The 20,766-nt window shown below is 48.9% G+C and overlaps 11 protein-coding genes across 11 annotated transcripts; 5 read left to right on the top strand and 6 right to left on the bottom strand.

Moving 5' to 3' along the window:
- Positions 1–40: 40 nt before the first annotated feature.
- MGYG_01665 (methylmalonate-semialdehyde dehydrogenase) lies at positions 41–1,969 on the top strand (the record flags this gene model as incomplete). The annotated part of the gene is made up of 3 exons (XM_003177547.1): positions 41–770; positions 845–1,706; positions 1,777–1,969. 3 exons carry the CDS (start codon positions 41–43, stop codon positions 1,967–1,969), a joined length of 1,785 nt encoding a protein of 594 aa, XP_003177595.1.
- Positions 1,970–2,391: 422 nt separating this feature from the next.
- Positions 2,392–4,029, bottom strand: MGYG_01664 (methionine aminopeptidase 2; the record flags this gene model as incomplete). Its single annotated transcript, XM_003177546.1, has 5 exons — positions 2,392–2,448; positions 2,506–3,018; positions 3,084–3,700; positions 3,759–3,932; positions 3,987–4,029. 5 exons carry the CDS (start codon positions 4,027–4,029, stop codon positions 2,392–2,394), a joined length of 1,404 nt encoding a protein of 467 aa, XP_003177594.1.
- A 499-nt stretch (positions 4,030–4,528) lies between these two features.
- On the bottom strand, positions 4,529–5,433 carry MGYG_01663 (hypothetical protein; the record flags this gene model as incomplete). The annotated part of the gene is made up of 4 exons (XM_003177545.1): positions 4,529–4,648; positions 4,720–5,157; positions 5,219–5,257; positions 5,380–5,433. 4 exons carry the CDS (start codon positions 5,431–5,433, stop codon positions 4,529–4,531), a joined length of 651 nt encoding a protein of 216 aa, XP_003177593.1.
- A 923-nt stretch (positions 5,434–6,356) lies between these two features.
- On the top strand, positions 6,357–7,447 carry MGYG_01662 (STE/STE20 protein kinase; the record flags this gene model as incomplete). The annotated part of the gene is made up of 3 exons (XM_003177544.1): positions 6,357–6,460; positions 6,541–6,821; positions 6,882–7,447. 3 exons carry the CDS (start codon positions 6,357–6,359, stop codon positions 7,445–7,447), a joined length of 951 nt encoding a protein of 316 aa, XP_003177592.1.
- A 208-nt stretch (positions 7,448–7,655) lies between these two features.
- On the bottom strand, positions 7,656–8,717 carry MGYG_01661 (hypothetical protein; the record flags this gene model as incomplete). Its single annotated transcript, XM_003177543.1, has 1 exon — positions 7,656–8,717. The coding sequence occupies one exon, from the start codon at positions 8,715–8,717 to the stop codon at positions 7,656–7,658; it is 1,062 nt and encodes a 353-aa protein (XP_003177591.1).
- A 375-nt stretch (positions 8,718–9,092) lies between these two features.
- Positions 9,093–9,995, top strand: MGYG_01660 (protein kinase subdomain-containing protein; the record flags this gene model as incomplete). Its single annotated transcript, XM_003177542.1, has 1 exon — positions 9,093–9,995. One exon carries the CDS (start codon positions 9,093–9,095, stop codon positions 9,993–9,995), a length of 903 nt encoding a protein of 300 aa, XP_003177590.1.
- A 281-nt stretch (positions 9,996–10,276) lies between these two features.
- On the bottom strand, positions 10,277–11,223 carry MGYG_01659 (hypothetical protein; the record flags this gene model as incomplete). The annotated part of the gene is made up of 3 exons (XM_003177541.1): positions 10,277–10,464; positions 10,503–11,068; positions 11,105–11,223. The coding sequence occupies 3 exons, from the start codon at positions 11,221–11,223 to the stop codon at positions 10,277–10,279; spliced, it is 873 nt and encodes a 290-aa protein (XP_003177589.1).
- A 293-nt stretch (positions 11,224–11,516) lies between these two features.
- Positions 11,517–13,068, top strand: MGYG_01658 (hypothetical protein; the record flags this gene model as incomplete). Its single annotated transcript, XM_003177540.1, has 3 exons — positions 11,517–11,555; positions 11,620–11,676; positions 11,740–13,068. The coding sequence occupies 3 exons, from the start codon at positions 11,517–11,519 to the stop codon at positions 13,066–13,068; spliced, it is 1,425 nt and encodes a 474-aa protein (XP_003177588.1).
- A 640-nt stretch (positions 13,069–13,708) lies between these two features.
- On the bottom strand, positions 13,709–15,539 carry MGYG_01657 (Alg12p; the record flags this gene model as incomplete). Its single annotated transcript, XM_003177539.1, has 3 exons — positions 13,709–14,955; positions 15,023–15,196; positions 15,251–15,539. 3 exons carry the CDS (start codon positions 15,537–15,539, stop codon positions 13,709–13,711), a joined length of 1,710 nt encoding a protein of 569 aa, XP_003177587.1.
- A 305-nt stretch (positions 15,540–15,844) lies between these two features.
- On the top strand, positions 15,845–16,734 carry MGYG_08942 (hypothetical protein; the record flags this gene model as incomplete). Its single annotated transcript, XM_003177538.1, has 5 exons — positions 15,845–15,878; positions 16,010–16,069; positions 16,150–16,260; positions 16,337–16,376; positions 16,572–16,734. The coding sequence occupies 5 exons, from the start codon at positions 15,845–15,847 to the stop codon at positions 16,732–16,734; spliced, it is 408 nt and encodes a 135-aa protein (XP_003177586.1).
- Positions 16,735–17,493: 759 nt separating this feature from the next.
- On the bottom strand, positions 17,494–20,397 carry MGYG_01656 (ubiquitin carboxyl-terminal hydrolase 13; the record flags this gene model as incomplete). Its single annotated transcript, XM_003177537.1, has 4 exons — positions 17,494–19,924; positions 20,007–20,026; positions 20,096–20,239; positions 20,362–20,397. 4 exons carry the CDS (start codon positions 20,395–20,397, stop codon positions 17,494–17,496), a joined length of 2,631 nt encoding a protein of 876 aa, XP_003177585.1.
- Between the last annotated feature and the right edge of the window lie 369 nt (positions 20,398–20,766).

The following is a 20,766-nucleotide window of genomic DNA, read 5'->3' as shown; positions in this document are numbered from 1 at the left end:
CAAGAAGACGACGATAGAGCTAGAGATATCGACTGTTATCATGGCCTCCAGAGCTGCCACCCGGTTGTCTGCATTCCAGCGCTCCCTTGCCGCTGCTTCTCCCCGCAGCTCCCTTGCCCGCTCCCTCACCACAGCAGCCCGTACCGGCAGCACCAGCAGCAGCACATCCATGATGGCTTCGTCCAGGAATAGCTCGGCTACTGCCATCCGCAGACTGCACGCCACAGCGCAGCAGCTCAAGCCCGCCGCCGCTGCAACCGCCCCAACCACCTCCGCAGCATCGACAGCTACCTCATTCCCCCAGTCCCACGAACGCATTGCCTCCCCCATTGACACCGCCAACTTCATCGACAACGAATTCACTCCTTCTCGTGCAGAGACATGGATCGACCTGTTCGACCCTGCTACCAACAACCTCGTTACTCGTGTGCCCCAGAGCACCGAGGAGGAGATGAAGGCTGCCGTTGCCAGCGCCCAGGCTGCCTTCCCAGCATGGAAAGCCACCAGCATCATGGCCAGACAGCAGATCATGTTCAAGTTTGTTAACTTGATTCGTGCCAATTGGGACCGTCTTGCTGCCAGCATCACCCTTGAGCAGGGTAAGACCTTCGCTGATGCCAAGGGAGATGTCCTTCGTGGTCTACAGGTTGCCGAGACCGCTTGCGGTATCACCACCCAGATGACCGGTGAAGTGCTCGAGGTCGCCAAGGACATGGAGACCAGAAGCTACAGAGAGCCATTGGGTGTCGTCTCTGCCATTTGCCCATTCAGTAAGTTTCATCGACCATTTGCTTAACTACTTATTATGCATAGGTTCAATAGTATCGCTGCTAACGCTCGATAGACTTTCCTGCTATGATTCCACTATGGTGTATCCCAATTGCTACCATGACTGGTAACACTCTCGTCATGAAGCCATCTGAGCGTGATCCCGGTGCGGCTATGATCCTTGCCGAGCTGGCCAGGGAAGCTGGTTTCCCCAAGGGTGTCATCAACATCATCCACGGATCTGCCAAGGCCGTCGACTTCATCATTGATGCTCCTGAGATCAAGGCTATCAGCTTCGTTGGAAGCAACCGTGCTGGTGAATACATCTTCACCCGTGGCTCTGCCAACGGCAAGCGTGTTCAGGCCAACCTCGGCGCTAAGAACCACTGCGCCGTCCTTCCTGACGCCAACAAGAACCATGCCCTGAACGCCATTGCAGGTGCTGCTTTCGGTGCCGCTGGTCAGAGATGCATGGCCCTCAGCACTCTAGTCATGATTGGTGAGACCAAGGAATGGCTTCCTGAGATCGCTGAGCGTGCCCGTGCCCTCAAGGTCGACGGTGGATTCGAGGAGGGAGCTGACCTCGGCCCTGTCATCAGCCCCGAGAGCAAGAAGAGAATCGAGGATATCATCGCCACCGCTGAGAAGGAGGGCGCTACTATCCTCCTTGATGGCCGTGGTTACAAGCCCGAGAAGTACCCCAACGGTAACTGGGTTGGCCCAACCATTATCACTGGCGTCAAGCCACACATGACCTGCTACAAGGAGGAGATCTTCGGCCCCGTCCTTGTCTGTCTCGAAGTCGAGACCCTCGACGAGGCCATTGATCTCATCAACGCTAACGAGTACGGCAACGGTGCCGCCGTTTTCACTCGCTCCGGCCCAACTGCCACCAAGTTCCAGCGCCAGATTGAGGCCGGCCAGCTTGGTATCAACGTGTAAGTTTCTTCTCTTTCCACGAATTTGCCAGTTTAATACGTAGTTGACTAACATTCCTTCCCACCATAGTCCAATCCCTGTCCCACTCCCAATGTTCAGCTTCACTGGAAACAAGAAGAGTATTGCTGGTGGCGGTGCAAACACCTTCTACGGCAAGCCTGGTCTCCAGTTCTATACCCAGCAGAAGACTGTCACCAGCTTGTGGAGAAGTGAGGATGCAATCAGCAACAAGGCAAGCGTTGTCATGCCCACTCACAGTTAATTGATTCCCTTTCATAGAAAAAGAAAAGAGAGAGCGAGAAAGAGAAAGAGAAGAGATACACACCCAGTTCTAGCCATGCCCTTTTTTAAATGTTCGCGGATAACATAAACTTCTTCTTTTCACCATAGATTGTCGCACATTTCTAGCTTAGACATCCTCGACCAGCGTACCAACTCGACCCTCAGCCTCGTGGCTGGAATACGCAATTTTGCTACGATATGATCCAGAATATATATACGTGGTAGTAGCTTGTGTCTCGATAGTGTTTGGAATTCAAAATGAGCGTTTGCTTGACACGATTTAACTATGTTGTAAAGAATGTTGAATGCGATACCAAATTGTTCATCCCTTGTCTGTTGAAACAAGGAGAACCCCGAAATTTAAAGAGAAACCAGTCTGTCCTTCATATACTAGTATTTCACCTAGTAGTCGTCTCCCCGAGAAATGATCTCCTTGCAGTTGGGCCTGAGTAGAACAGTCTATTTAAAGACAAGGTTAGCTAACGTATTAATCCACATGCAAGGAGGTAAACTTACGTGTTCGAACTGTGCAACATATGAACCTGGCACATCAACAAGCGGCGCATAGCACTCAACAATATCATTCGAGATGAGTGACCTCATACCAAGATGGTAGTTCTTCACCCCCATATGTTCAAGATACCGCCTAGAAAACACCAGCGTTCCAAAATTCTCACGGATAGTCTTCAACAGCGACTTGGCAGATGCATGATGGAGACCAGCAGTGCTAGCATGTTCGTTGAGCCCGTATCCATATACTCCAACTTCATCCCGGGTATAGCCCTTTCCGGTACTTCCAAAGGTTTCAATAGCAAAAACATCACCCTCTTCCATGCGTTGAGTAGTTTTGGACTTGACGAAAGGAACCTGCTTTTCACCGTGGATCTTGTAGCGCAGAATGTTATGGCCTGTAAGGCTACGGAGGGCCTTGACAGGAATAGCCTTCCCATTGATCTCAACTTCATAACTCTCCATCACTTCTTGGATTTCTCCACTGATGTGGTCAATTCGAGCGTCAATGCCGGCTTCCTACATATTGGGTTAGCTTAGCACCACACACTTCTGGTAAGAGTATATATAGGCCCAGTAGATACCTTGAGCCCGGTATTGGTGGCTGCTTTCACGGCTGTAAGCAAATTATCGTATACGGGGTTAGAAGCCACCGTAAATGCACTGTCTACAATCCTTCCATTGACATGAACACCAAAGTCTATTTTCAAGACATCGTCGTGCTTGAGGATAACCTCTTTGGCTCCAGGATTAGGGGTCCAGTGAGCGGCCACATTGTTGAGGCAGAGACCAGTCGGGAAAGCCAAGCCAGCTTTCAGAGCATCACCGGTTTCAATTCCTTGGTGGCCTGTAAGCGCGCGGACACCAGTCTCGATCTCCTCGGCCAGTTCACTCATTAAAATGCCGGGCTTCGCGATCGACTGCACATACTGGCGGACTTGACGATGGACTTCAGCCGCTTGGCGATAGTCAGTCAAAAACTCATCATCCATATTATGAATGGCAGCCTGATGGCGGAGTTCCTCCGCAGTTGTGCGTTGAAGATTGTCATTGCGAGCGGCATATTCGACAATCTCGCCCTCTGGGTATCTTTGGTCGTGGAAGATGCTGGGCAGAGACACACGCGGGGGAGTTGTCTGCTGTCCCTTTGACGTCTTCTTCTTTTTCTTCTTGTTGCTCTTTCTTTTTCTCTTCTTGCCATCTACGATCCCAGGTTAGCAGCAGCATGTTAACAGGATGCGAAAATGTAGTTTACTCACCATTATTCGGCAGAACACCGGATTTCAAGTCAGCTCCAATCCGCTGATTGTCACCGTCGTCGTCCCCATCCTCGTCCTCGTCGTCTCCATCAAGCATGCCTTGAACGAGACCACTTGCTGCAGCCGGCTTTGGAGGGTTGGTAGTAGCAGCGACACTACTACTGGGCGATTCTGCTTACGGCATTAGCATTGGCTTGGACAAGGCAACAGGAGCTTCTTTTGTCTTACCATTTGGGCCCTGTCGATGGCCGTCTGGTGATTTGGATCCCATGGCTTACTCTGTCTTCCTGTCATGAAGCACTTGATCAATCTGTAGTGTGGTCGTGGTTGATTGTTCTCCCAAGATTTCAACTGACGTTTAATCGAGAGTCGCATGTCTGTCTTGGCGTATCCTTCACTATTTTGGGTAGCCTCGGTCTTTCCAGTGCCCCAAACTATCATTTAGATAAATGGACAGATTCAGTTTCCCAGTTAAAGCCCGTTTCACCAAGGCATTCAAGTCTTTTAAGTATTTATTTAAGTATGGATAACAGCGGATATAAACTTGATATAAGAATATGTATTACATTTCGAAACTATCCAAAAAGGAAAATATTTCTAGATAAGTTCCATGCCCGGAATCCAATCATTCACAAGGGCTGAAAGCAAGAGATGGATATAACCAAGTCCCATCTAGTCTATGAGCAGGTATGCAGAAACCCGTCAGGCTGCGCGAAGATCGGCTCTGAAATGCAAATGGCCTTTTGAGGGCATACATGGTCGATGATAAATTACTCATCCTGGCCAATATAGCGATAGACAAGTCTGACTCTGCTGCATTGGCCGTCCTTAGCGACGGCGATACGGCGAGTATAGTATCGGATGTCGTTGATCACCTCAAAGCCCCAGACCTTACGAAAAATTAGCCGGGAAGAACATTTTTAGATATATCGAGGAAAGGAAAGGGGCTGCTATGCTATACCTGTTCGGCAGTCCAGCCGTTGTCGATGCTCTCAACCCAGCTCTGCAGGAATGGCTCACTGCCCTCAGCCTCGTCGTCAACAACCCAGCCGTCAGACGCAGATCCGTTAGCGAGGACATCTCCGTTGAAAAACTTGGCGACGGCTGCGTCTTCTTCCTCCTTTCCGACCTTGGTCTGTATCTCAATAGCCGGAACGGTCTTGGAGCCATCCTTCTTAGAAGCGATGTAGCGAGTCCGGCCCCTGACAGAGCCGAAAATGTGGTCGGTGTGCTCCCTTGGTACCCAGCCAAGCTCGCGCTTCTCGGTCGTGCCAGAGATTCCGCCAGTCAGCGTCTGGGCGATGTCGATGTGGACAGCATCATCTTCTGTGTACTGCTTGACATGCAGAGTGACAGTGGCGAGGCCGATGGCCTTGCGGGTGAACCATGAGATTCCTTGCTAATAGCCTTGTTAATACATGTTCAAATATGTAGTATCTAGAGGGAAATCGATATCTTACCAGAGTTAGAGTGGGATCAGTGCTGTCGGAGAGAGCATCCTAGTTTATCCGTTAGACCCCGCGACAAAAAGCGATGGGAGGTGGTTTCCTCTTGTTGAAGCGGGCAATAACATCCAGCCTCTCCAAGGGATCGCGCATCCAGCAGAGACGAGTCTACTTACCATGGTCCATGTTCCGGTCAGGTTGTGAATAGTAGCTTCCTTTGGGGCGGCCATTTTGACGATGTGATGTAATAACTAGATGTGGTAGTTAAAGATAATATGCAGGGCGAGCAGTCCTGCGGTCCAAATAACTAGGTATACGATGAGCAGAAGAGGAGAAAGACGAGAAAGACGATGCAGAGAAAGAGGAAGCCCACGACAGTTTAAGAAATGCCTTTTAAGAGCGTCGTCTGAGTATCAACTAGTGATGGAGAGACGGTAAGCCTCGGAATATCAGGAGTGCCAGGGTAAGTTCCGAAGTTTGCACTTATTTATCATGTGCAAGTGACGGCATCGAGCGTGGGGAAGAACTAAGAACTCCGCCCCAAGAGCATCAAGAGCACCAGGAACAGAAGCTGAACGCGTATTCCACAAATCGCTGGGCTTCGTTTGGCGCCCTTTCTACGGAGCAGCTATTCCGTCCTGAGTAGAGATGGGGTTTGGCTGCCACCAGCAGCGCGCCGTCGTGGCAAGCACATGTAATCTCCATCCCATCCCCAGGTTCCAAGCGTTGTGAATGCCGCCCCGGGGAATCTCCCGTCCACGGGACTAATATTTGTTCTTTCTTCCCCCTGAATTGATTGTGTATATGTGCGAACAGCGCGGAAACAATAAGACACAGGGGGAGCTTCCAGGGCCCCATCTGGAATCCCCGAAAGTTTATGCTGGTGTCTCGCATTCTCGGGGAGTCTTTTCGCGGCTTGTGAAGAGAACAGATAGTCAACATCTTGCTAGTTACTGGTTAGTGAGTAGCATCATGGCATAGAAGTGATACGCTCTCATCTCTGTGCTCGTTTGCGGCGGGTGGCAAGAGCATGATGTTGTGTTTTGTAGCTTTGCTCAAATAACTCTTCACTACACAATATAGTTAAAGGAAGTAAATTAATTCATTCTCCAAGCTTATCTATATACCACTGTAATACAGATTCGTTTTTCTCATGGCTTCATCCTTACCTCTTCTAAAACTTGGCCAGTCCCTGAAGGGTACTCTAGGCGCTTATACCATTGCTAAGCAGCTCAGCGAGTTCACTTGGCTAGGGAGGTACGGTCATTCATATTTCGGGGATATCTTCCCGATATTACATAGTTATCCTTTTGTTTACATTCAATCCTTGTTGATAGAAATGCCGGTCACCCCGTCGTCATCAAGTCCGCGCGACATTTCCGTATTGCAAACGAGAGAGACGTCCTGAGGAGATTCCAGGCCAGGACACACCTGCGCCCCCTGATCGATGAAATCGTCGACCCAGCAGGCCCCCCGGCTATCGTGCTGAAGCATCTTGACGATGACCTGCTCAATGCCTCAAATACTAAGAAGCTTAACACCAAGGAAATCAAACATGTATCAAAGTGTATTCTTGAGGCGCTAGACACCCTGCATGCAGATGGATACGTGCACACAGGTCAAGTTCGCCCTGATACTAGTTGTAACGCTCATTCCTAACAACTAAGATTCTTTACAGATATCAAAATCGATAATATCCTAGTGAATTATGCACTACCCCCCTATAGCGACGATAAAAAACGCTTCACTGATGTCCAGCTCGCGGATCTTGAGAGCACGGTACATGTGACCTCGCGCTTCTGCAGAAACCGCGATGGGATCGGTACTGCTATCTGGCGCAGCCCAGAGGCACAAATGGGCCTGCAGTGGGGTCCGCCAACTGACATCTGGTCCTTTGGTGCTGTCGTTATCTCTCTGATATGGGGCGACAACTTCCTCATCTTCAAACCCAAGTTGCCGGACGACCACGACGGATATGAACTCGAGATCATCGCTAAAAATTATATCTATTTCGGACCGTTCCCGGAAAAATTCGTTGAGCTTACCGATCAGGCAACAATGGCGGCCTTAGCAAATGTTATAGATCCCATCCCGGCTGAGAAATTGAAGCCCTTTGCACGGGCTAGCCGTCGTGAGATTCCACCACAGGACAGAGAGTTTGTGCTGAAAGTTATGAAACTTGACCCAAGGGACCGGCCAACTGCGAAGGAGCTTCTCAAAGATAAGTGGTTTGATTCAATATGAGCAATCCGTGGTCATCACAATAAGACTTAAACTAAGGATCGTAGTTATATGTCTAGTGGTTATATCTAATTATCCACTGGATTAAGGTCGGTGAAGCTAGAAAGATAGGTACAATAAAATATGGGCGCATAAGGTAGGTAATGGCATAAGACGGCGTCTATTTTGGGCCTCTACACTTCACTAGTAATTCTAGTTTTTGTGACTTCTCCTAGTCCTCGCCATACTCGCTTTTCCAAATTTCTGCGGTATTCTTAGCAACATCATCGCTGATATCTTTCCATGGGCCTCCACTGTCCAGGTAAGTCGAGGGAACGATATCTAAAGCATGCCCGGCCCACACACCTTGATGCATCCCCTTTCTGGCCATTGACGTATTATCCTCCGTGGACCAGCACGTCCTCGAAAGAATAACTTCACCGTAGCCAGGTGTATCAATAAATGGGCCGCGAGTGCGCCTCTTATTCAACGCAACAGCCATAGGACGCACAAATTCTCGGGTTGTCAAGTTTCTGAGAACCCATTCGTGGCTGGCGGGGTAGAAAGTAGAACCGCGCGGGTGTGCTACTTCAAGAATGTCTGCCGGGCGAGGATGTTTGTGCCTATGTTCAAGAGCGACGTGTAGCAAGTCTTGGGGAAAATATACATCACAATTTCCGACGATGTCGTATCGAGCATCGGCTATGCTGTAGAGATTGACAGGCTGCCCAGCATACTTATCAGGCACGCCGTCCTCTAACTCATCCAAGTCCAGCCCTTCCTGGAGTTCATCAAAATCCTCCGGGAGTAGCAGCCCTTCAGGGTAAGCCACATTTCTACCACAGTCACTTTCATCACCGACACAGATCACGGCTGTCCCAGCCCAACCGCCCAAGCAGGCGGCAAAACGCTGTCCAATTATCGATTTCGCTATCGCCCAAAATTTCTCGCAGGTAAGGCCCAAGATAAAGACATCTGTAATGTCCAGAAAGTCGAAAATAATGCGGTTTATCTCAACTGGAAGCTCATGGAGCCGAGAGCGAGCGACTTCGTGTCGTGGAAGTTTCTGTGAGTGGGATGACTGCCGTCGTCTTTTTTGCGGGACTACTGACCCCCGAACAGCGGCGGGTATATTTCTAGGCTCGTCGCCCGTGAATGTTGAAGGAATAACAGGTCTAGCAAAGTGATAAACAAGGGCAGATCCGGATCCGTCAAAGAGGATTTCACCAAGCTTGCCCCACCAACTGAGTCGCTCGCGACGGTGAGGCGCGATAAGGCGAAAGTATTGGCCCATTATTCTTGAAGGACGTTAAATGGAGAGAATGCTCCGATTGGAATCCATACAGGCGAGCAGGCATCAAGAGCTTGGTCCTTGGCAGAGTATATGCGCGTAAATGGAGTTTTAAAGCATATCTGGAGCTTGATTGAAAAGACTAACCATTTGTGGCTACCAAATAGGCGTAGCGAGGCTGACTAATAAATAATAAGCTTTAACCAATCTTTAGCTTGGCTTTATTTTTGCCGCGCTTAATCTTAATTGGAGCCTAGCAGATACATAGTTATTCAGGGGTATAAGTAGAACATGTACGTTCCAGTCTGCTAATTCTATTATAAAGATAAAAAACATTATATCCGTCCTAAAAATAGTACTTTTGTCGTATATTCGATCATGAATTCGTTACTGCGACTCTCCATTACAGAATTCTGGTTTGACCCCCGCAAAAAAGAATCTGAAATGACCGTGAGATGCAGCGGAAGGTGTTATTACATAGTTATGCTGCCTGATAAGTTCCGCGACTCTCCCGCCATTTTAAAACAATATCTTCGAGATGCCGAACTGAATGCGGATAAACGAGAGCATTACACCCTCTACGACTATCTGAATTCAGAGACATTTCACTATTCACTTCTAGCAATCAACGACACCCTCATCTCTTGTCCAGAAGAACCAGTTTTATCACAACAAAGACCACATGGAGCCGACCTGCAGGGCTATGAACTCGGCGCAGTGTGCCACTCATATCAGCCAATGCAAGTACAAATTTGTTCCGATCATCCTAACTCTGAGGGTGTGCTCATTGAGCTCCCTGAGAAGGTGCTCGTGGATTGGAGGATCTGCTTCTTTAAGCCATTTGGCGGCGGAGAGAGGAGGAGCGCTCTCCGTGAGCTCGAATGCTATAAGCGCATAGGGGACTTGCAATGCAGTGTGATGGTGCAGGTTCCTGCCTTGTGTGGCGCTGTTCAGGACAACTCGCGGTGTTTGGGGCTGTTGCTCTCTTGGGTTGACTGTCGCCGCATAACATTGGAATGCGCCCTGCGCCCCAGCACACCAAGAGCTCAAAGGCAGAGGTGGGCGAACCAACTGACAACCACACTGCACCATTTACATAATGCTGGGATTATCTGGGGTGATGCGAAGCCGGCGAATGTTCTGGTTGACTCCAATGATGATTTATGGATCATTGACTTTGGAGGTGGATATACTCGAGGCTGGGTCGAGAAGGATAAAGCAGGGACCATCGAGGGTGACAATGACGGTCTAATGAAGATTAAGGATTGTCTTTTGCGATAAGCTAGCTATTAGCCCATAGAACTAGACAGGATTTGAGGAGGATTAATATTTCTCTAAGGTACATCAGTTACAGATCCCCGCGCATACAACGAACACTTTATTGTATGGCATGGAATGGAAAAAACGGCGGACGTTAAGAGGGTGTAGTGGAGGGTAAATAGTTTGGGTATTTCTTGTTGAGTCTGGCTGCTTTGGGTCCTAGGATTTCTCCAGAAGCCTGCCAACGGCTACGCTATTCTGAAATGCGACAACACCGCGGTGTTGCCCTTTTCATATCTATGTCACCAACAATACGAATCAACTGTTAGAGAAGTCAACGCCCGTTCAAAATCCAGTTCTGCCATGTATGGGCCACCCCCAAGCCCTATCACAAAGCTGTACCACCAGTAATCTTTCGGAATGAACCTTAGTGCTGTGGTAAAATCCCAATACTCAGGATACCAACCGGCTGACTCCCAGTCCAGAAAGCCTGTAATTTGTTTATTTTGTACGAGGATGGTATGATGCTTAAGGTCACCGTGTGTGAAAACAATACGATGAGGCATCGAATCCATTTTTCTGGCACGATCAAGTGCGTCGTTGTATTCCGTTTCTGATGGGAATCCGCCTGACCAAGCAGTGCTCCGGAGGTATTCGTTGAACTTTTGTTCCGACTCGGAGGGGCCACGAGATGATTAGGTACACGGACGCTCCTAATAGCTGTACCTACCAAAGAGCAGATCCTGTTCTCCCCCCACGGACTTTTCCATCTACGGATTGTTTCCAAATAACCCTTTAATTGCAATTGGATCGAGCCTCGTTCGGTGTCAGTTAGCGTTTTGTAAACACGACCAAGTTCATCACCGGGAATGCGAGTCATCAGAATTGATATTGGAGCATGCGGAGTATCTGGACGATCTCCATAGCAGATCACCTTCGGAACTGGGAGACCTGCTCTTCTGGCGGCCTCCATCGTCAAGACTTCTTCTAACCGAGTACCATCGGACCACTTCAGAATCAGCCCAAATGGAAGCTGAGCAATCTGATTATCAAAAGTAGCCCCAACCCAGCGACAATAATATTCAGAGAATAATCTCAGATATTTGTGGATGATACCCCATAATCAGCGCACTTTAGGATGGGACGCGCGAGGTGTTTCTGGTATTTCACTGGCCACTGTACGTGAAATGCGATTTGGCCAGGTAAAATCTGGCATTAAAAAGCACGGTAGTAACGAAAACCCCACCATGATCAGTTGTATAAAGAAAGTGCAAGAGTTTGAAATAGAGTTTGAAGGGAGAAATAAGGTTAATGACGTTAAACTACGCTTTCTAGATCAACCCGGGATAGGGACAGCGCCAAGCCTTGTCCACGTGATTAAATATCTTAGGTAAGGATGGAAGGGCCAGGGGCCCTGTGGGTCATCACGTGATATAAACATCGCGCGGCGGGAGATTTGAACATGAAGATAAAGCTGACGAGCGAGGTGACAAGAGTCAGCAACACCGTCAAAGCGAGGGACGGGAACCAAGAGCTGCTAAGATGGCATTTAATAAGAAATATGCCGGACTCCCTGATCTGGTATGCGCCCTTATGAGAAAAATTGCATATGATTGACCGCCATTTGCTAACATCTGATGATAAGGACCTTGCTCCCGATATCTATGAAACCCCCGAGTTGACTGACGCTGCGACGCTACCGGTAATAATATCTCACGGCCATTACTAATTCCGGGAACTGTGTACTGATAGGATGCCATGTTAGACTACCACAGTACGCTCATCTTCACCCTTCGACCCAGAACAGTCCTTAAATCCAGAAATCGATGGACGTCGATTACGAGTTGACGAAGCTCGTTCTCATTTCGAGCCTGTTCGAGTCGATGCTAGAGATGTAGACTTCTCAGACAGCATTGCATCTAAGAAGAAATCTTACCGAACGATAAGGGGCCCAGGACGTCAAAATAGAGTGGAGCTGGTACTCGGGGATCTTAGCGACGAAGAGGATGAGACTCTTGAAAGAAAGCTTGCTCGGCTACGGAGGGAGACTGAGGAACTAAAGGAAGAGCTTGCTACCAGGAAGGCCCAAAGGGAGGCCGCAGAAGATACGGAGGAAGTTGATGCAAGTGATGACCATGATGAAGGGATCCTGGAGCTTAGTCGGACTTTGGATACCCTCTATACTTCTTCTAAAGGGGCCGGTCCCACGGCGGAGGCTGCGTTATCCCATAAGCTCTCCACAGACGTACACGACGGTCAGCGTTCTTTGGGCCAGGGTACCATAAGTGGTGATGGATCATCTACTCCCCAGCCTGGCCCTAACTCCTCGATTCTATCACAAGCGGCATCTTTTGACGCACGGCTTACACTGCTAGAAGCAGCTCTGGGGCTGAAAAACACACCAGTACCAGTATCACCAGACGACCCTTCGGACATGGATATCCAGCCTATTCTACCATCTCTCAACCATCTTTCCTCTCAGCTCTCGACGCTCAGCAGCACGCTTACCGCTAATCACAATCAATCGACACATGCCAATCAACAATCTGGCCCCTTATCCGTAACAACAACCCCACACATTGAAGCATTGAGCAGTAAAATCCGCAAACTCACTGCTGACGCCGAAGCGCTTACCACTGCCCGACAGCGAGCAACCGATGCAGCTCGTGCCGCCTTCTCTGCTCGTATTGCCGCAGCAACATCTGATGAGCCACAACCGTTCATGGATCCTACTCTTTCTACCTCCGCGGCAGTAGAGTCAGACGCTGCTGCGTCTGAACAAACTGCCAAAATACATGCCTTATACACAACACTGCCTACCATTACCTCCTTGCATCCTTTGCTCCCTAGTGTATTAGAGCGGTTGCGTTCTTTGCGTGCTATACATGCCGGAGCGGCGACGGCTAGCCAGGACCTTGATGCCTTAGAACAGCATCAGGCAGATATGAAGAAGGAAATAGATCAATGGAAGGAGGGACTAAAAGCGATGGAAGAGAAGGTCAAGGAAAGTGAGGAGACCATGAAAGGGAACATGGAAGTCATGGGCCCTTGGGTCAAAGATTTAGAGAAAAGGCTGGACACCTTGAATCAATAATCATGATTTCCTGTGTGTTGATTTCAAATTTTCCTACCATACCCCTAAGTTGCTGTTCTCACTGTGATCTATATATTACAACTTTACCTAATTATGGCGGACGATAGCGACCATGCTATTAAGATTTATTTTTAGCCTGTATAGCGATAATGCTACGGAGCCAATAATTAAAAAGGTATTTTAAATAGTTAACACATTTTTATATGGGTAATACTTTACACACCATACCTAAGCACCTCCCTCTTCCCTTAAGGATACTAGGTATTTACCTCCTCTTCCCGGGCCTCTCCCTGTACCTCTCCCTGTGCCTATCTCTAGGCCTTGTACTCTCGCTAACTAACAAAATTAAAGGTACGTAGTAGTAGAAAAATGAAAGGAGAGTAGTAATAGTAACTAATACCTTAAGTAGGACATTTAATAAGAAAGCGATCTAGAGAGAGGCTTAAAAAGAGATATTTAGAGAGAAGTCTAAAGAAAGAGGTTTATCTAAGTTTGTTTACAAAACGAATTTCGATAGCATGGTCGCCATCGTCAGCCATACTAATGACATCTCCCTGACATGATACTTCTAATCGTACAAAATAAAAATGTAAAAAACATCCTTCACTATGGTATAGAGAACACCTGATGCCCAGAACACTTATCTAATGTGTTTCATGATTCTGATCTTTGGAGCCAATCGAGCTTCCACCCACCAGCCACGCGTGATATGCTTTCTTGCACCTGCTTTTATTGCCTCCCAATAATCAACTCCAGTATCCCCAAAGAACTTCCGCAGAATAATGGTCTCGACACCACACGCATAGCAGTCGTCAGTACCTGGTCGAATAATACGGACTCCATCATATCCATAGGCATTATCAATAGGTTTCCAGTCACCCATCCCCTGAAGAACAGTCTCATCTTCAACAAGGGCATAGTCAATTCCATCCCAGAATTTAGAATCTCTCTTTTCAAGTTCATCTTCCGTCTTGTCATATATCCACCTCGATTCTCCTGCTTTGAGTTCTGGAAACCCGCCAGCGTTCGAGCCGGGTAGATGAACCATTGGAGACCTGGGAATCGGCATTTCTAAGAAATGAGTTGCTCCAGTCTGGCATGTATATGTGTCCATGTGTACCGTGATGACTGGTTGAGAGTTATGAGCGAGGATATGCACTTGCTTCATGGCTGCTCCGCCTGGGTAGTTGGCCATGGAGATGGGTAGGAGAACGAGGAATGAGATGGCGAACGAGGCCAGGGTTAAAAGGACAAGCGCGGTTGAAAGAAGGCCGTAAATAATGGATTTCGCACGGCGAGCCCAGATGTATGATGCCCCAAGGGAAGCAACTCCGGTCAATGGGGGTATTGTGTAGATGATAAAGCGCCATTCCTTATGCGGTTGAAGACTCATCACAGCAATGAAGCTGACGAGCGGGATGATGATGGAGCGAGTAGCTTGACGTAGCGGATGAATGAGGCAAGCAAGGGGAATACAAACAAGATAGACCAGCGGGTTTAAAAGGAGACGAGGTAAAGCACTGGTAAAGTAATGGTGCCACGGGTCGGTACCCCAGTTGGAAGCCTTCCCCTGGAGCACGTTGTATACAAAACCAGTCAATTCAGGCCAGAGGGGGAATTTCTGCCAAAAGAATGAATCGATCAGTACGGTGATCGTAAGGCCAATTAAAACACCACCAACGCCTGCTGGGATTATTTCCCGGCGTAGCCCTATCCGTCCCTGAGCCCATAGATACACCGTCGTTGTACCCAGTAAGACGGCGATTTCAGACCGGAAAATAATTCCTGCAATAGTGAGCAGGTAGAGCGATAATCGGTAATTCCTGCTTATACGCCCACTTTGTTGTGCATGTAGACATGCCACGAAAAGGGAATAGGCAAACGTAGCTATTGGTCATTGGTAAATAAAAATAAAAACGGTAATATATAAGAAGAGAGCAGAGTGTATGCATACTTATAGGTAGCGCAAACATATTCGGAAGGGTTCTCGAGGCGTAGTACATGACATGGAACTGACTACTTTGGAACAGGAGATACCATATCCCAGTAGTCGGTCCGAATGCCCTACTTAAGGTACCAGCAAACCCTCCTAAAGCAAGGAAGTTGATGAACCACAAAACCCCGCGCACTAATAACTCCGTCAGCGTGAGGCATATATATAAGCAAAGGCATTGAAACCAACCTATGGCTTGAGGGTCACCTCCTGTGATCCGTATCACCGGCTGAGCAACACCAGCTAAAAGGACGGCACCAACGAACGTCCTTGGGACAGAGCCAGGGAAGCTAACATGATCATATTGATTAAGTACAGGCAAAGGGTTACCCAGCGAGGGCACCCCGTACTTTAATATATCATGGGCTGCTTGGATATTAAAGGACTCCTCAACCTTGGTAAAAGGGGATAGCCAGAGGAAAACAGTGCCAATGACACAGCTGATTACCAGTGCAAACACGAATATAGGATTCTGCATATCATCTGGCACCGAAAGGTTAGATGATATTTAAACACCAACCAATTCACATAAAAGATACTATGGGTATAAGGATGGAATCATCAAGTTGTCAAGCTTGTTGACATCTGGGCCTTTGATGCAGTTGTGGCCCCTGGCGTTGCGAAGCACAGTCACGTGAAAGCTTCCAGCTTCAACACGTCGAAGGATATTCAACTCCCAAGGCCGCTACGATATCTTTATCTTCGACCCTTTGCGCTGCGTCTTCTACTCTTCCTAACGAGTGCTTTCGATGTGAAGGCGTTCTGACGCACTAGATCTTCACAATGTTTTTCTTCGGTCTCGGAAAGCTGTTTCAAGGTACGCATTTTACGCCCGCTCCGCTGTCGAATACATTGCGTCTATCTATACCACAATTCACACGCAACACATCTACCTAAGAACGCTACAAGAAACAACCAGAAGACTAATAGGCTACTTCTCACATATAGTGGTCATACTCATAATAAACGCCATCGCAATTCTATCTGAAGACCGCTTCCTAGCACGAAGTATACCACCCCCCGCCAACCGCCATCCACCATCGCATACCCCCTTGCCTCGAGACAGGTTACTAACTGCACTGATGAAGTTGGGTGGAGTCGGACACAGCACGATGCAGGTTTCGGCGCAACACACGATAGTACCAGTATAAAAGCGAAATCCGCCGATTTAATCGCAAGCGTCCGGACAGTTATGAGGAGTATGTCTGCCACACACACACATACCCATCCATGCATACCCTTGTGGGAAGATTTGTTCTGACGCCACGCCTATAGTCCCGTTAATCGCTATAAATATGCTGGTTATATTCTACGAGTTGGTTCTGGGATGATTCTTGCTTGTGGAGTTATAATGAATTCGAATCGTTTTGGCGTTTACAATGAACATATTACTTACTTTTTATTCTTCCCGCCGCTGCACTCCGAGATCCATCGCCAGCGTCGATAGAGCTTCTAGGAAGTGCACTGGAGCGTTGCATTAACCTCCATCAAGGCAGGTTAGCAGCTGTAGGCTCCGAGCTGGCGCGGGGCCATACTTCATTGTCAAAAGTATAAGTGATAAAAGTGATGCAGGAGTAGGAAGCAAAGGAAAGAGGAATAGTTTGGAGGTAATCTCCCTCTGGCTAAAAAAGACCAATGAATCAAATCAATCAATCAATCGTATTAACATTTAACATTTCATTAGCTACCTAACTTTAGGTATGTAGCCATGTACCTAGGTAGCCAGGCTATATAAAACATCAACGTCAATCAGCATCAACAGAATACTTTTCTCTCCGTCTGGGTTGCGAGTATTCAGTTTAATCATAACGTCTCTTCTTTTCTCTTTGCTTTTTTGGCCTTCAGTCGAAGCAAGGTGGGTTTGACATGACATGCCGCCGTGCGTACGTAGGACGGGATGCTAGAAGCGCAGTACAGAACCGATCTGATTGAGTGGAAAAGACACTTGTGGCTCTGTTCTGAACGGTGTAAAAAGATGGGAAGCTTTCGGTTTGGTATCAAGTTGTAGTTGTAGTTGTAGATCGTGAGATAGATGGGTGGAGGGTGGTTACATGGCGCGTTAAGTAGCGAGGGAAGTGTAAGGCTCTATATACAGTCCAAAACGGGTAGAGGCAGAAGAAAGTAGGTAGGTATGGATAAATCACACACAGCAAATATATGCATGGAAGAGAAAAGATGGTAAGAAGGAAGAAGAGAGAGAAAGGGAAAAAGGTGACGTGGTAACCAGCGACTCCGCGTACAATGAGTTGAAATGAAAGATGATGAAATCGAAGGTGAGACGCCGATGAAAGCAAGCAAGCCCGCCAACCAACCAGTGTATGTATGTGGGTATGTATATGGCAACGCAGATATGTGGTACAAATGCGAGATGATTGATGGTTTGAGAGTGAGAGGCGGGTAGATAGATAGTTGTATATGTGTAGATGTTCAGGTTATAGCACACTAAATGACTTTTTGCGAAGGCTGAACCTGCTTCGTCGGGTGGTGGGTTGTTTCGGTGACGGAGCGGGAGGCGGTTGAGGCAGTGAAGTAAGCTGTTGCTGCGGAGGAGATTCAACCTGTGCGAGTGTTTTAGACCCAGACGCAGCCCCGGGAGCGAGAGGCTGGTCTGTATCTACGATGGCGCTGGACGATGTATCGAGTTCCCGGTGAGACTGCTGGAAGTTTTTGGGCGTTATGGTGACGTTTGAGGCGGCAGGATTGCCGTTCATGGTGGCAGAAGAAGAAGCAGGTAGATCAGGCACCTTCTCTTTCTCCTTGTCCTTGCTGCTGCTGTTGTTATCTTTGTGTTTCCTGCTGTAACTGAGAGTTCGGCCACCGATTTTGAGCCTACCCAGTCCGCCTGCGATTCCGTTGATGCCGTTCGTGAAGCCATTGGCGATTCCATTGGCGTTTCCGTGTCCGTTCCCATTACCATTAGCATTAGCATTGCCGTTGCCGTTGCCGTGACCATCAGCACCGTCCGACGCACCCTCAGACGACAGACGTTTCTTCTCGGTCGACAACCTCTTTTTCTCCTCCTTGGCCGTGAGCTTACTTGCGTCCAGGGCGGATTTGATCTGTTGTTCTTCCATTTTGGCCAGTTCTTTCTGACGAGCCTCTGCTTTCTCCAACTCCTTGCGTTTCTGTTTTTGAGTCTCTCTCTCCTGGGCCTTGCGGTCCTTTTCTTCTCGAGCCCGTTCCTTTTTGGATTGGATCTCAGCGGCACGGTCAGGAGTTCGGGACATCAGAGGTATACGAGGAAGAGAGATGGGCAGTCTGTTGGAGGAGGATGGCGTAGGCGCAGTAGCTGTCTGGGTGTTGGCTGCTGTGGTCGGGAGGGCAGTGGGCGGGGTATCGTCCATGTTGGACAGCTGCGGTGCGCTGGGTATCAGTTTGATGGGGTTGTATGAGCTCGAAGCCGAGCTGTCTGTGCCGGGAAGTTGGGGTACAGCACTGCGAACCCGACTGATATCCTGCGGTGGCTGTACCGGCTGATGTTGTGTTGCTGTCGCTGCTGTTGTTTTCAGGTCGAGGGCGGCCACAGGTGCAAGTTCGGCATCTTGGGACTTTGCAGCTGCAGACATGCGCTCGTCGCTCTGCAGTTCGCGCTGCATGGCCTCGAAGGTAGTTTCCTGGTAGAACAAGACATACGCACAAGCCTGGCCGGGTTTGTCGCCGAAGAAATTGCGCACGTAGCTTTTGTCCACGGGTTCGACCATCTCGTCGTCGAAGAGCAGCCAGCCCCTGTCTTCAGTTTTGATGATGGCCACATAATGACCATGGTACGGTCCACCGCCGATATGCACGACAACGGCATAGAGCTCGTACAGCCGGTCTGGGTCCTCGGCATCGTCGGTGGTATTGAAGAGTCGTAGGTAGTAGGGGTACACGACACGATGGAACAGCTTCTGTAACTTCTGCTGATCTTCGGTGTACTTGAACCGTTTCAGGTGCAGGGCCAGTATCCTGGGCAGACGCTTTATCTTCATTCTCTTTTCTGCTTCCTGCAGACCACCACAGTTGTCACAGTGGAACTTGTTGCGTTCGCAGAGCATCTCTTCCTGAGAGAATTTGCGCAGACATGATGTTACGGAGGAGTGCTGCTCTAGGTCGACGGAGAGATCGAGGAATGCCTCATCGCGCTGAGACTTCTTTTCGCAGGTAAGACACTCCGTTTCGGAAGTCAGCTTGCCCTCGAAGAGCTCGTGGACCCAGCGAGTGCTGTAAGGGGTCTTTGCGCTGCCACCACCGACAGAGGTAGCTAGTGTAGTCGCGACTGAGGCTGACGTTGCCGTACTTGACTCTGAGTCGGCGTCTGCTTCGAGCACGGAGGTCCGGTTTGCCTCGGCTTCGACATTGTTGACCACCTCGTTGAGCAGCAGGTTGAGGAACTCGTGAGCGTCCTGGTGCATGGCCGTCCGGAACATCTCGTTTTCGCGCCGTAGGACGTCGAGGAAGTGCTGCGGTCTGACTACGCCGACGCGTTCCTCGCTGGCCGCTATGGACTCGAATATATCCTTTAACGAGGTAAAAAGGGACTCTTGCATGCCATAATTCTGAGAGTTATCTGTTGTCTCGAGGACGGGCAATGTGTGCATGGCCACTTTCTTCTTGTACTCGGGCGAGTCCTTGTCCTCCGGCTTTGGGATCTGGTTCTGCGGGGTGATGGTTGGTCTGACTCCATTGTTGGTAGCGAGCTGCTGCTGTTTGAGCTTGGTCTGGAGCAATGCTTCTTCGAGCGAGATGTCCGGGTCCGGGTACTTGAAGTTGGTCGAGAGTGCGTGTTTCAGCGACTCTGGCGGAGAGCGCTGCGGGTAGTTTATGACCGACTCTCTGAATGGAGCAGAGTAATATAGACATTGTAGGATGGAATTGCAGTAACTGTGAGAGAAGCAGAAGTAGAACTGTTAGAGAAGACGTCGAGAGCGAAATAACAAGGCATTGAGCAGGATCTCAGGCTAACCATGTGTTGGCGAATGGCGCCTAGAAGATAGTTAGCTATACCCTGTAGAAAGAAGAGGAGACGGGAGAAGAAGAAGGAGATAGACTTACGTTCTCCATGCCAAAGAACTTGTCGCTGCCATCGCTTTTCAATGGCCCGGCGTCCGAGAGGAGCTTCTGCAGCGGCGTCTTGGGCAGCGGCGTCGGGTCCCTTTTCGACGTTGCGGTGCCGTTGGCGGAGGAGTTGCTGTTGGCCTGATTGGAACAGAAAAGAAAAAAAAGAGAAGAGGTCGATGTCAGCCAAAGAAAAAGAATGATGTCACTCCATAATAACGACGATAAAAAGATAGTCTGATAAAGGAAGAGTCCCAACATACTCCATTGCCTCTGAACTTGCCGAAGAACGAGCTCATGATGAACTGCGAGCTCTCTAAGCCTGGCACTTCCAGCTCTCACGCAGCCAAGCCCAGGGCCGGCGCAGAGCAGCACAAGGAACGAGCGAGTATATTATAAGATATGAATAATAGTGCAGTAGCATGTAACCCGAGGGCGAGTGTTAGCGGAGAGGTAGAGATGCGCGCTGGACCATCGGGATAAGAATAGGCGTGGCAGGAGGGCGAGAGGCGTCGTCGAAGAGAGAGCGAGAGAGCGAGACGGAGCAAAGACGGGGAGAGAGAGAGAGAGAGCAAAGGGCGGATCGTATCGTATTTCGGCGAGAGCGAGTCTGTCCTGTGTCCAACTGGCAACGTAACTGACTTGACCTGACTTGACTTGACTTGACA

This window comes from Nannizzia gypsea, genomic scaffold (genome assembly GCF_000150975.2).
Source record: "Nannizzia gypsea CBS 118893 supercont1.1 genomic scaffold, whole genome shotgun sequence".
Lineage (NCBI taxonomy): Eukaryota > Fungi > Ascomycota > Eurotiomycetes > Onygenales > Arthrodermataceae > Nannizzia > Nannizzia gypsea.
This window is presented reverse-complemented; position numbering and strand designations above follow the sequence as displayed.